Source organism: Babylonia areolata, chromosome 17 (assembly GCF_041734735.1).
Source record: "Babylonia areolata isolate BAREFJ2019XMU chromosome 17, ASM4173473v1, whole genome shotgun sequence".
Lineage (NCBI taxonomy): Eukaryota > Metazoa > Mollusca > Gastropoda > Neogastropoda > Buccinidae > Babylonia > Babylonia areolata.
The window spans coordinates 23,459,425-23,472,104 of NC_134892.1; the positions used below are offsets into that span (position 1 = coordinate 23,459,425).

Here is a 12,680-nt window from a genome sequence, read left to right on the forward strand (position 1 = left end):
GGAGTGATAGCCTAGAGGTGACGCGTCCGCCTAGGAAGCGAGAGAGAATCTGAGCGCGCTAGTTCGAATCACGACTCAGCCGCCGATATTTTCTCCCCCTCCACTAGACCTTGAGTGGTGGTCTGGACGCTAGTTATTTGGATGAGACGATAAACCGATGTCCCGTGTGCAGCACGCACTTAGCGCACGTAAAAGAACCCACGGCAACAAAAGGGTTGTTCCTGGCAAAATTCTGTAGAAAAATCCACTTCGATAGGAAAAACAAATAAAACTGCACGCAGGAAAAAATACAAAAAAAATGGGTGGCGCTGTAGTATAGCGACGCGCTCTCCCTGGGGAGAGCAGCCCGAATTTCACACAGAGAAATATGTTGTGATAAAAAGAAATACAAATACAAACAAATACAAATACTCTTAGCCACTGTCTTTTCTGTGTTTATAGCACAAGGGAATTTTGTACTCTAAATTGACTGGCGATGAAAGGGTTAAAGTTAACACATTCCAGACAGTGAACGCGACTATCAGAAGACCCACCTGTCTGACATGACCGCACTGGTGCTCGGCCTGCCCGTTGCATGCCGGGAAGACACAGAACGACTCGTCACTGTCGTCACTGCAGTCCTGCCGGTGGTCACACACGAACGTGTACGGCACGCGACCGCTTCCCGTGGCGCATGCGTAGGACGGCGGAAGTGTCGTCATGCCCGGAACGGAGCAGGAGGAAGTGGAGGGGAGGTCCCAGTTGTGTCTGTCAGTTCCGAACTGAACACTCTCCTGGCCCCAGCAGCTGCTGCGGACGTCGCAGACCAGAAAGGAGTGCGCTGAGTGGTTGGAGGGGCAGGGAACGAACCGTGACGAACCCAACGCTGGGGTGGTGGTGTTCCAGTCCAGGGAGACAGACCTCACAGCCGCCGCCCTGCTGGCTGCAGTGTCGCCGTCCACTTTGCAGAGGAAGAAGATGTGCTTGACAGCCTGTGTCTGGCAGTTCCACAGGATGAAAGTGGACGTCCAGTGGTCGCTGCTCCTCCAGCCTACAGACAGGATGAACTTCTTGGAGTGGTACTTGCCCAGGCCCCCACACTTAGGCTTCACCAGGTCGGACTTGTCGAACAGCCTCGTGTCCACAGCGTGGGCCACTGTCGTGTCCATCCACGTTAGGCTTTTCCGGTACCTGAGGAAGAAGGTGGCAGAATGGTTAAGACGCTCAGCTGCCACTACAGCGAGTCCGTGAGGGTGTGCGTTCTAATCCCGCTCTCGCCCTTTCTCCCAAGTTTGACTGGAAAATCAAACTGAGCGTCTAGTCTTTTCGGATGATACGATAAAGTGAGGTCCCGTGTGCAGCACACACTTGGCGCACTGAAAAAGAACCCATGGCAACGAGAGTGTTGTCCTCTGGCAAAATTATGCAAAAAGAAATCCACTCTGATAGGTACACAAATATATAAGCATGTACTCAAGGCCTGACTAAGCGCGTTGGGTTATGCTGTTGGTCAGGCATCTGCCTTGCAGATGTGGTGTAGCGTATATGGATTTGTCAGAATGCAGTGACGCCTCCTTGAGAAACTGAAACTACTTGATACGGTAATGGGTAAATCTTATTTATTTATTCATCATTATTATTGTCAGTATAATTATTATCATTATTTTCATTATTATTGTTATTATTATCATTTATTTATTAAGTAATCAATTTATTCATTTATCTATCTATCTATCTATTTTCGTCAGTGGCCCATCAGCGCCGTTTCAGTGACATCACTCCCACACCGCTCATTCCGAGTCCTCCTGATTCACCTGCACCCACACCCCCGGGGGGGGGGGGGGGGGGCGTGGCGGGGGTCAGTATGGCTCTGCGATAAGGAATATACCACAACACCAACATAAAAACGTTTAAAGCTTCCATACTCTCAGGTCGTATGGGGCAGAAAATTTACAGTATCTGTATTTTGTATTTTTGTATTTTGTATTTTTTTATTATCACAACAGATTTCTCTGTGTGAAATTCGGGCTGCTCTCCCCAGGGAGAGCGCGTCGCTATACTACAGCGCCACCCTTTTTTTTTTTTCTTTTCCCTGCGTGCAGTTTTATTTGTTTTTCCTATTGACGTGGATTTTTCTACAGAATTTTGCCAGGAACAACCCTTTTGTTGCCGTGGGTTCTTTTACGTGCACTAAGTGCGTGCTGCACACGGGACCTCGGTTTATGGTCTCATCCGAATGACTAGCGTCCAGACCACCACTCAAGGTCTAGTGGAGGGGGAGAAAATATCGGCGGCTGAGCCGTGATTTGAACCAGCGCGCTCAGATTCTCTCGCTTCCTAGGCGGACGCCTTGCCCCTAGGCCATCACTCCACTGAAAAAAAAAAGATTGAAATGTCCCTAGGCCTTGCCCATTAGAGAAGCGAACTTTCATCCACTGCGTCCAGGGGTCGGCACAGAAAGGCGGGGCCCAAGCCTCTCCTTCCTCTGCTTTTAACTGTCTCCATACGAACGGCGAAAGAGACGACGTTAACAGCGTTTCACCCCAATTACCATCATCAAAATATTGCAAGCGGAAGGCTCTTATACTGAAAACGTGAATGTTGACAAAGAATACCACAATTCTGACGACGGAAGCTAAAGGTTGGGTCATTCAGACACCCACTGGACATCCGATGGGTCTGTGTAGAGGAGAAGAGAGGACTGGCCGTACTGAGTTAACCTTCCCCCAATGGGTGTCAGGTACCCATTCACACCTGGTGGGAGTGAGAAACTTCGGAGTAAAGTGCCTTCCCCAACAACACAACACCATGCCGAAACGGCGGAAGGAGCGGACTGGGCCCGCCTTCCTATGCCGAGCCCTGGACACGGCGGATTCACTGTCCCGATGGTTGTGAAAGGCGAAGGAACCTTTGAAGTTAACCTCAACTTTTTGACATCGTGAGCGCGAACTCGCCCTACGTTTTCAAAGGACTTCAAGCAGTATCCTTACTCATACAGTGGAGTGATGGCCTAGGGGCAACGCGTCCGCCTAGGAAGCGAGAGAATCTGAGCGCGCTGGTTCAAATCACGGCTCAGCCGCCGATATTTTCTCCCCCTCCACTAGACCTTGAGTGGTGGTCTGGACGCTAGTCATTCGGATGAGACGATTTACCGAGGCCCCGTATGCAGCATTCACTTAACGCACGTAAAAGAACCCAAGGCAACAAAAGGGTTGTTCCTGGCAAAATTCTGTAGAAAAACCCACTTCGATAGGAAAAACAAATAAAACTGCACGCAGGAAAAAATACCAAAAAAAAAAAAAAAAAAAAAAAAAAGGGTGGCGCTGTAGTGTAGCGACGCGCTCTCCCTGGGGAGAGCAGCCCGAATTTCACACAGAGAAATCTGATGCGATAAAAAGGAATACAAATACAAATACATTGCGTGTCCTGAACCGATCTAACAATTTGTTAATTATTTTTTAATTATATAATTATTCTTTTTTCTTTTTTTTTTCTCAAAGCCTGACAAAGCGCGTTGGGTTACGCTGCTGGTCAGGCATCTGCTTGGCAGATGTGGTGCAGCGTATATGGATCTGTTCGAACGCAGTGACGCCTCCTTGAGCTACTGCAACTGAAACTGAAAATAACGTCCTCAAGCAAAGAATGCTTCCTCATTCTTCTCCAGTTGTCCATTACTTACGATGGAGATAACGGAAAACTATCAATAATCAAATTAAAAAGAGATGATGAAGAGGAGAGACAGAGACGGACAAACCAACAAACAAAAATGGAACAAAAGTTACATCCATGGCAACAGCGAAATAGGTGACGTCAGTCCAATTTTGACGTCAAAGGGGTGACGTTTCCACAGCACACGTAAGAGGTCTGTGACGTTGTCGTGCGGAGAGAAACTCGCCAGCTGAGCTCCCTTTGACTGACACAGCCGGTGAACTTGATGGTGAGAGGCGTCTTTGCGCCAGTCCAAAATATAACACTTGCCCCCCACCTCAAATCCGTCCTGGGGGAAAAAAAATAGTGATAGTAGTAGTGGTAGTAGCAGCAGCAGCAGCAACAGCAACAGTAGTAGTCGTAGTGGTAATAATAGTAGTAGTTATCAAGCTATAGGATGTCTGCCTCATGCTTTGAAAAAAAAAAAAAAAAATTATAAAAAAAAAAATTATTGATTGAGAAGAAGCGCAGGTAGTTTGAGCATGTTTGAAATATGAGCACCCCATTGTTCCAGCCAGCCAAAGGCATGTGTAAAACTTTGATACTAAAAGCAGGAATGTGTTTGTAGCGCGACAGAAATTTCGAATCGATTCTTTGGCGGTACGTACTTTAATCAATCAAACCCATTTTCCATGGTCTTCGCTTTCTCCTGTGTGAAGCCTAGTCTTCAGAACAGTTGAGGTTATTGTTGTCCAACTGTGAGCGTGTGCATTTGTGTGTGTGTGTGTGTGTGTGTATGTGTGTGTGTGTGTACACGTGTGTGTGTGCGTGCGTGCGTGCGTACGTATGTGTGTGTATGTGTGAGTGTGTGCATTTACATGTGTGCGCCCGCGCGCGCGCGTGTGTGTGTGTGTGTGTGTGTGTGCGCGTGTGTGTTTGAACCTAGAACCCACGAAGATCAACAGCCCACCTGGTGACACCTGGGGTAGCCACACCCATCCTCATCCCTCCCATCCTCACACTGCACCAGCAGGTTGCAGCCCAGGTGAGGTTCCAGACCTTGCTCACCTGGCCAGGTAACGTCAGAACAGTTCCACCTTCCGCTGGGAAGCTGCATGGGCCGTCTAGAGATCTGGTGGGGGGGAGAAAAAAAACCACTGTTGTAATCACACACGTACACACTCACAGGAACCATCCCAACGCCGACTGTCCTAGAACCCTCTTGGCCGAGAGAGTGGGGATGTAACTTGGGCAAGACACTCTCCATTTTAATCAAATCCTAGCCCACGTTGTCGGGACAGCAGCTGTTTCGGCCGAGAGAGTGGGGATGTAACTTGGGCAAGACACTCTCCGTTTTAATCAAATCCTTGCCCACGTTGTCGGGACAGCAGTTGCCTCGGCCGAGAGAGTGGGAATGTAACTTGGGCAAGACACTCTCCATTTTAATCAAATCCTTGCCCAGGTTGTCGGGACAGCAGTTGCCTCGGCCGAGAGAGTGGGGATGTAACTTGGGGCAAGACTCTCTCCACTGTAATCAAATTCTAGCCCAGACAGTCGGGACAGCAGTTACCTCCTCTGCTGTTCTGATAGTCATTAGTCGAACACGACTATCACACACACTCATTCTGTATGAAACAGCAAGAAGAATAACAAAGCACGTATATAAATGAATATATTATAACCATCAAAATTTTGAAACACAATAGCAGCTCAACCGAGGTCTTCACACGGTCTCCTCTTAGTGCGCATGCTCAAGACGCTATGCCTACCGGGAAGGGAAAAACAATTGTGGGCTTGCTTTCACTTTCAGAACTGTCGTTTGATGACGGTCACTGTTTCAGTTTCAGTTTCACTTTCTCAAGGAGGCGTCACTGCGTTCGGACAAATCCATACACGCTACACCACATCTGTTGAGCAGATGCCTGACCAGCAGCATAACCCAACGCGCTTAGTCAGGCCTTGAGTGCATGCTTACATATTTGTGTACCTATGAAAGTGGATTTCATTTTACGTAATTTCGCCAGAGGACAACACTCTCGTTGCCATGGGTTCTTTTTCAGTGCGCCAAGTGCGTGCTGCACACGGGACCTCGGTTTATCGTATCATCCGAAAAGACTAGACGCTCAGTTTGATTTTCCAGTCAAACTTAGGAGAAAGGGCGAGAGCGGGATTCGAACCCACACCCTCACGGACTCTCTGTATTGGCAGCTGAGCGTCTTAACCATTCTGCCACCTTCCTCCTGTACACCAAACAAACACGACAGCGTTGCAGGAAGGAACGACGATATATATATAACAACATGAAAGGAAAAAAAAAAGAGCATCGTTCAAAGTTGAGAGTGGCTTATTCGTTTGACCCACTTTTTATCGCAAACCCACAGACATTTTCTCGCACACTGCGAAAAAGCAACGAAAGGTCGTCAACGCATATTGGTGGCTGTCCAGCGCGCGGATAAGGCTTTGAGGGCCTACTAAAAACACTGAACTAAAATACCCCCCGAAAGCGGAGTATGGCTGCCTAACATGGCGGGGTAAGAACGGTCATACACGTAAAAGCACACTCCTGTACATACGAGTGAACGTGGGAGTTGCAGCCCACGAACGAAGAAGAACGAAAATGAAATTATTGAATGAAATAAACAAATAAGAAGTACAATAAAAATAAGAAAAAATGAAAGGTACATGGACGGAAAAAAGCTGAAACAAAAAGAATCATAACGTCACAAAGGCCACCAGTCCTGACCAACAGTTGGTTTGATACGAAGTTCAAGCAACTGCTCTTTATTCATATATAACAGATGTGGTGTATCGTATATGGGTAAGTCCGCATACTTTAAAACCTAGCTTAAACTGAAAAGGCTACGGAAAGTGATGGATTACGCCGGGTGTCAGCCCGGAAGACGGTATACAGCAGACGACAGCCACTGTTACAGGAGCGAATGCCTGAACATCACGCAACCCAACACGTTGATCAGGACTGGGGGAAAAAAACGTGTGAAAAAGGTGAAGTAAGGTAAGGTAAGGTAAGGTAAGGTAAGAAAAGATTTGTTGTATTTGTATTTGTATTTATCTTTGTCACAACAGATTTCTCTTTATGAAATTTGGGCTGCTCTCCCCAGGGAGAGCGCGTCGCTACACTACAGCGCCACCCTTTTTTTTTCTTTTTTTTTTCCTGCGTGCAGTTTCAGGTGTTCTTCCTATCGAAGTGGATTTTTCAACAGAATTTTGCCAGGAACAACCCTTTTGTTGCCGTGGGGTCCTTTCACGTGCGCTAAGTGCGTGCTGCACACGGGACCTCGGTTTATCGTCTCATCCGAATGACTAAGCGTCCAGACCACCACCACTCAAGGTCTAGTGGAGGGGGAGAAAATATCGGCGGCTGAGCCGTGATTCGAACCAGCGCGCTCAGATTCTCTCGCTTCCTAGGCGGACGCGTTAACTCCAGGCTCTCATCACTCCACATAAGTGTAAGATAAAGTAAGGTAAGATAAAAGGCAAAGCGAGGCAAGGCAAGGAAAGGCAATATAAGATAAGATGAGAAAAGATAAAGATAAGGTAAAGATAATTCAATTATCTCATCGAAAAAAAAAAAACCCATCCAGTGCGGCAAAACGATGTAGTGTTACTAAGTGGGTGAGGAGACAGATAATGGAAGAAATATTTTGGCGAGTTCAGCTTGCAGTCTTCAGTCTCTCACTCTCTCAGTAAACAAACAACAAAAAACAGACAAGGAATTTTCCCCTGAGCCAATTATAATTATAAGACCAAGGAAAAAATCTTTCATTCACTCTTCATCCTGGAAAAAAATTAATCTTAAACACAGGAACAAATGCCTGGACTATCACAAGTCAATTTAAATTTTCTTTGCATAACCTGATGACCCAGTCCCAGGATCGCCTCAGGCCTAGGCCGGACAGCAGCCTACTCACAGTAGTGTCCACCCCACTCACTCGTGGGAAAGCTCGGGCACCTCCTCAGTGAACATTCCAGTTCAAGGTCCCTCCACTCCGTGGCCAGTCAACATGGAGCCCTGACAACACTTTTTCCAGTTCTTAGCTCTCGGCACACTCCATTTGAATTATTCCTTCTAGCTAATTCTCAATGTTCCCTTATTTTATTTTATTTTATTTGTTATCCTTTCACACCACTCATGCATTCATACAATTTTCCAATTAACAATACAATATTCATTCATGAGTCACGTCTTGTAAATTACACAAATACACAAAAAAGTATTAATTTATCAAAAAGCAAACATTTCAAAACTAACAGCGAAAACTACTATATTCTCAAACTATTCAATCATTAGTTACATTTCGAATAAACAATAAAATAAATTTTCCCACCTGATGTTCGGAACATTCAAGGCACACAGACCACATCACCCGAGCTCTGATGCATTCAGACTGACGTTACAGCACACACACACACACATGAACATGCACAGCTCACGATTCACCCACACTTACCACGTGCAAAACATGTTCACATTCATACAGGTATTCGAAATGTACAAACAAAAAATTCGTTCTTCCTCTGGCCACAGGCATTCGAAACTCTCTCTGTCACATGTAGACAAGTACTCATCATCAACAACAACAACAAAAAAACATTTGATAATACTTAATTAGTAAGAAGCAATAATCATATAAAACACTCATATAAACTTATGACAAATATTCGCGTAAAATTCAATGTGATTAAAGGCAAATTTCTGTGCTCCGTATCAGATGATAAAGTGATTGATTGATTGATATTGTTTACATCTCCACAGACGCCAACGTTATCGAAGTACTAACTGTTATGTGCACGTTTTTGCACTCTCTCTCTCTCTCTCTCTCTCTCTGTATGTGTGTGTGTGCGTTTGTATTAAGTCTGATAATGTCGTCAAGCTACAGTAAGGACGTTCGTAATTTTTCCTTGTTATTGTATAAGGCTTTCAAACTTTGAGAAATAACTACTTCGTGAAATGAACATAATTATGTTTTATTGTCTGTATTTAAGCTCGTTTGCTTATGTTGTTTTATTGAGTTGAACGACATTCAGGTTAACCCTTTCATATGGGGCTGAGGCCTAGAAATGTGAATAAATCATTCCGTTCTGTTCAGCTCTCTCTCTCTCTCTCTATCACACACACACACACACACACACACACACACACACACACACACACACACACACGGCAATGACCCACAGGTTAAGTTCTAAACCGAACCTGGACACAAGAACACACAACATACCAACTCTCAAAAGTCGGTGTTTAACCCTTCAACCACCCAGGGCCCAACCTGAAAGAGGGTGAACAGCAGGCGGTACCCAGGGCTCTCCGTGTACTCCACAGTCTTTGCACGCTTGGGTTTCACCACGCGAAGCACCCCTGGCTCTAAGACCAGCACCGGGTCCTCTATCTCTCCCCCGGTGATGTCGGCAACCACCTGCCTCTCGTTCCACACCGTCAGCTCCATCAGCAGGCGGTCCGTGTGAGCCATGGCGTTGTAGAGAAAGCTCAGCAGCATGACGTGACCTGGCGGAATCACGACGAGTCTCCAGGCGCGAGACCAGGCGTTGGCCTTGGCTGCTGCCTTGGTGCCGGCTGCAGGGTGCCACCTGTGGGACTGCAGAACACCTGAACACAGGCGGACAGGGTACTGTGACGTGTTGGGCTGAGCGTTTCAGTGACACGGCTGCATTCCAAGCGCTTGTGCTTGCTAACTGCGTATTAAAATATTTTTTAAAGTAATTTTAAAGGCTATTCTATTGCCTTGTGTGTGTGTGTGTGTGTGTGTGTGTGTGTGTGTGTGTGAGTGTGACAAAACAGACAAGGACAGAGACAGAGACAAAGTTCTGGCTTCTTCAGGGGTTGGGTATGGACCAGATTTAGATAGTGATCTGGTAAGTGAATAAAGGACAATAAGAGGAAAAAGCAGAATATGCGAAGACAACGAAGACAACGACGAAGAAGAAGAAGAAGAGGAAGGAAGACGAAGAAGAAGAGGAAGAAGAAGAAGGAAGAGGAAGAAGAAGAGGAAGAAGAAGAAGAGGAGGAGGAAGAGGAAGAAGAAGAAGAAGGAAGACGAAGAAGAAGAAGAGGAAGAAGGAAGACGAAGAAGAGGAAGAAGAAGAAAAAGAAGAAGAGGAGGAGGAAGAGGAAGAAGAAGAAGGAAGAGGAGGAAGAAGAAGAAGAGGAAGAAGGAAGAGGAAGAAGAAGAAGGAAGAGGAGGAAGAAGAAGGAAGACGAAGAAGAGGAAGAAGAAGAAGGAAGAGGAAGAAGAGGAAGAAGAAGAAAAAGAAGAAGAGGAGGAGGAAGAGGAAGAAGAAGAAGGAAGAGGAGGAAGAAGAAGGAAGAGGAAGAAGAAGAAGAAGAGGAGGAGGAAGAAGAAGGAAGAGGAAGAAGAAGAAGGAAGAAGAAGAAGGAAGAGGAAGAAGAAGAAGAGGAGGAAGAAGAAGGAAGAGGAGGAAGAAGAAGGAAGACGAAGAAGAGGAAGAAGAAGAAGAAGAAGAAGAAGAAGAAGAGGAAGAAGGAAGAAGAAGAAGAAGAGGAAGAAGAAGAAGAAGGAAGAGGAAGAAGAAGAATGTGTGAAGACGAAGACGAAGAAAACCAAGACAGAACATGTTCTGCCAGTTGCATTGCTCGGACGGAAGAGCCTAGTATGGTCGTAACCCGCTACTAACTGTGTGGAGTATGGAACTGACCAATGGCGTAGTTTGGTCAACGAAGGCATTTTAGTCACGTGTAACTGTCAGAAAGTTAGAACCAAGCAATGCAGCTGGCACCTGGATTGTATCGCCACATGCATGCTTAGGAGTGACTGTGCGTGACGTCAGCAAGTCACCACCAGGCAGTCAAGTGGCTCAGTGCTCTCTCATTCACCCGTTTCAGCTTCAGCATCAGTTCGAGTTTCAAAGAGGCGTCAAATCGTGCCAAATGATACAAATGATGCTACATACAACTGCTTAAAAGACGAAGAAGGACGAGGAGGAGAAGGAGGAGGAGGAGGAGAAAAAGAAGAAGAAGAAGAAGAAGAAGGAAGAGGAGGAGGAGGAGGAGAAGGAGGAGGAGGAGGAGAAAAAGAAGAAGAAGAAGGAAGAGGAGGAGGAGGAGGAGAAGGAGGAGGAGGAGGACGAGGAGGAGGAGGAGAAGAAGAGTAAGAACAAGAACAAGATGATGATGATGATGACGACGAGGAGGAGGAGGAGGAGAAGGAGTAGGAGAAGAAGAAGAAGAAGAAGAAGGGGGGGAGGACGAGGAGGAGGAGGAGGAGAAGAGGAAGAAAAGTAAGAACAAGATGATGATGAGGAGGAGGAGGAGGGGGAGGGGTAGGAGGGATTGGAGAAGAAGAGGAGGAGGAGGAGTAGGAGGATGAGAAGGAGGAGGAGGAGAAGAAGAACAACAAGAAGAACAAGAACAAGAAGGGGGAGGATGAGGAGTAGGAGGAGAAGAACAAGAACAAGAAGAACAAGAACATGGCGATGATGATGATGATGATGGCGATGATGGTGATATTGATGATGATGATGATGATGATGAGGAGGAGGAGGAGGAGGAGGAGTAGAATGTACTATAAGCCGTGACCGTAACTTGGATCATGCGAACAGGAACAGCCCAAACTGCAGCTTCCAAGTGCCGTTTGTTCTGTGCTTGTTTGTTCTTGTTTTATTTTGTGTTGTTCTTGTTGTCTTTTCTTCTTGTAACTCTGAGTCCTGCCTTCATTTCGGTGACTCTTTAACTCTCTCCATACGAACGGCGAAAGAGACGACGTTAACAGCGTTTCACCCTAATTATCGTCATCAAAATATTGCAAGCGGAAGACTCTTATACTGAAGAGGTGAATGTTGACAAAGAATACCACAATTCTGACGACGGAAGCTAAAGGTTGGGTCATTCAGACACCCACTGGACATCCGAGGGGTCTGTGTAGAGGAGAAGAGAGGACTGGCCGTACTGAGTGAGTTAAAAAAGTAGTTTCAACGACACGAGCTATGAATGGAAATGGGCATCATATTCACACGAGGCGTGTGTGTTTCATCATCCAGCTTTAAGAAAAACAACAACAATATGTAATGATAGTATCAATGATAATAGCAATAGTAACAAGAGAGGCAAGGCCTTCAAGACTCACTTGTGATAAATTAAGTCCCCTAGCATTAATTACAGAGTAATTTCCCTTTTTTTACTATCTGCACCAAAACGTTTGCAAAATAAATAAAAATTCCATGCTTAGCAAAAGAAGTTCCTGTTTGAACAAAAAATGATAATAATGACTCCTCTTGTTGTTGTGTCAGAATAAGAGGTCAAAGTGCCAAGTTTAGAGAATACAAAAAATATAAATATAACAGTAAATGCAGTTTGCATATAATTAGGCTTCTTTTTTGTTTTGTTTTGTGCCCATCCCAGAGGTGCAATATTGTTTTAAACAAGATGACTGGAAAGAACTGAATTTTTCCTATTTTTATGCCAAATTTGGTGTCAACTGACAAAGTATTTGCAGAGAAAATGTCAATGTTAAAGTTTACCACGGACACACAGACACACGGACACACACACACACACACACGAACACCGGGTTAAAACATATACTCACTTTGTTTACACAAGTGAGTCAAAAAGACGTACCTGAACTCAACAAGCGATTCCTAACGGTGAGCCACACGTTAAGCATTTCCCTTCGTATTGCTCACGAATTGTCCATACCTCCGGCAACTCAATATCCTTCCCCTTTCTCTCTCTACTTGTTTTTTTTTTCTTTGTCAGCTGTGCTAAAGTTTACCAGAGGCTTGTGGGAATTAAGATATCATTTTCATAGTTCATTTATATAGTGCATTTCACTCAGTTTCGATATCTTATGACTGCAATATTTAATGGCCGCATAATGTTTCTTATTCAAATGTGGATGCTGTATTGTAAAATACCGTGTAACCCGTTCATAAGGGACAGTGGCTTTCTATAAACTAACGATCCGAATTAAAAATAATGATGACAGTAAAAAAAATAATAATGGTAATAATTTTCATTTACATAGCGTTTATTATTTGAATTGGGCTCTGGGCGCTTT

The 12,680-nt window shown here is 45.3% G+C and overlaps 1 protein-coding gene across 1 annotated transcript; it reads right to left on the bottom strand.

The window, feature by feature from the left end:
• Window positions 1-697: 697 nt before the first annotated feature.
• LOC143291549 (uncharacterized) lies at window positions 698-12,287 on the bottom strand. Its single transcript, XM_076601448.1, has 6 exons — window positions 12,242-12,287; window positions 8,916-9,253; window positions 4,598-4,759; window positions 3,762-3,976; window positions 860-1,170; window positions 698-789 (listed from the first exon to the last, which is right to left on the bottom strand). The coding sequence occupies exons 1-6, from the start codon at window positions 12,285-12,287 to the stop codon at window positions 698-700; spliced, it is 1,164 nt and encodes a 387-aa protein (XP_076457563.1).
• Between the last annotated feature and the right edge of the window lie 393 nt (window positions 12,288-12,680).

Coding starts and splice junctions, on each gene's coding strand:
- LOC143291549 (XM_076601448.1), bottom strand. CDS start 12,287: ATGCTTAACGTGTGGCTCACCGTTAGGAATCGCTTGTTGAGTTCAG. Junction 9,254..12,241: donor GAATCGCTTGTTGAGTTCAG/GTACGTCTTTTT, acceptor GCCTGTGTTCAG/GTGTTCTGCAGTCCCACAGG. Junction 3,977..4,597: donor GCTACCCCAGGTGTCACCAG/GTGGGCTGTTGA, acceptor TTTTTCCCCCAG/GACGGATTTGAGGTGGGGGG.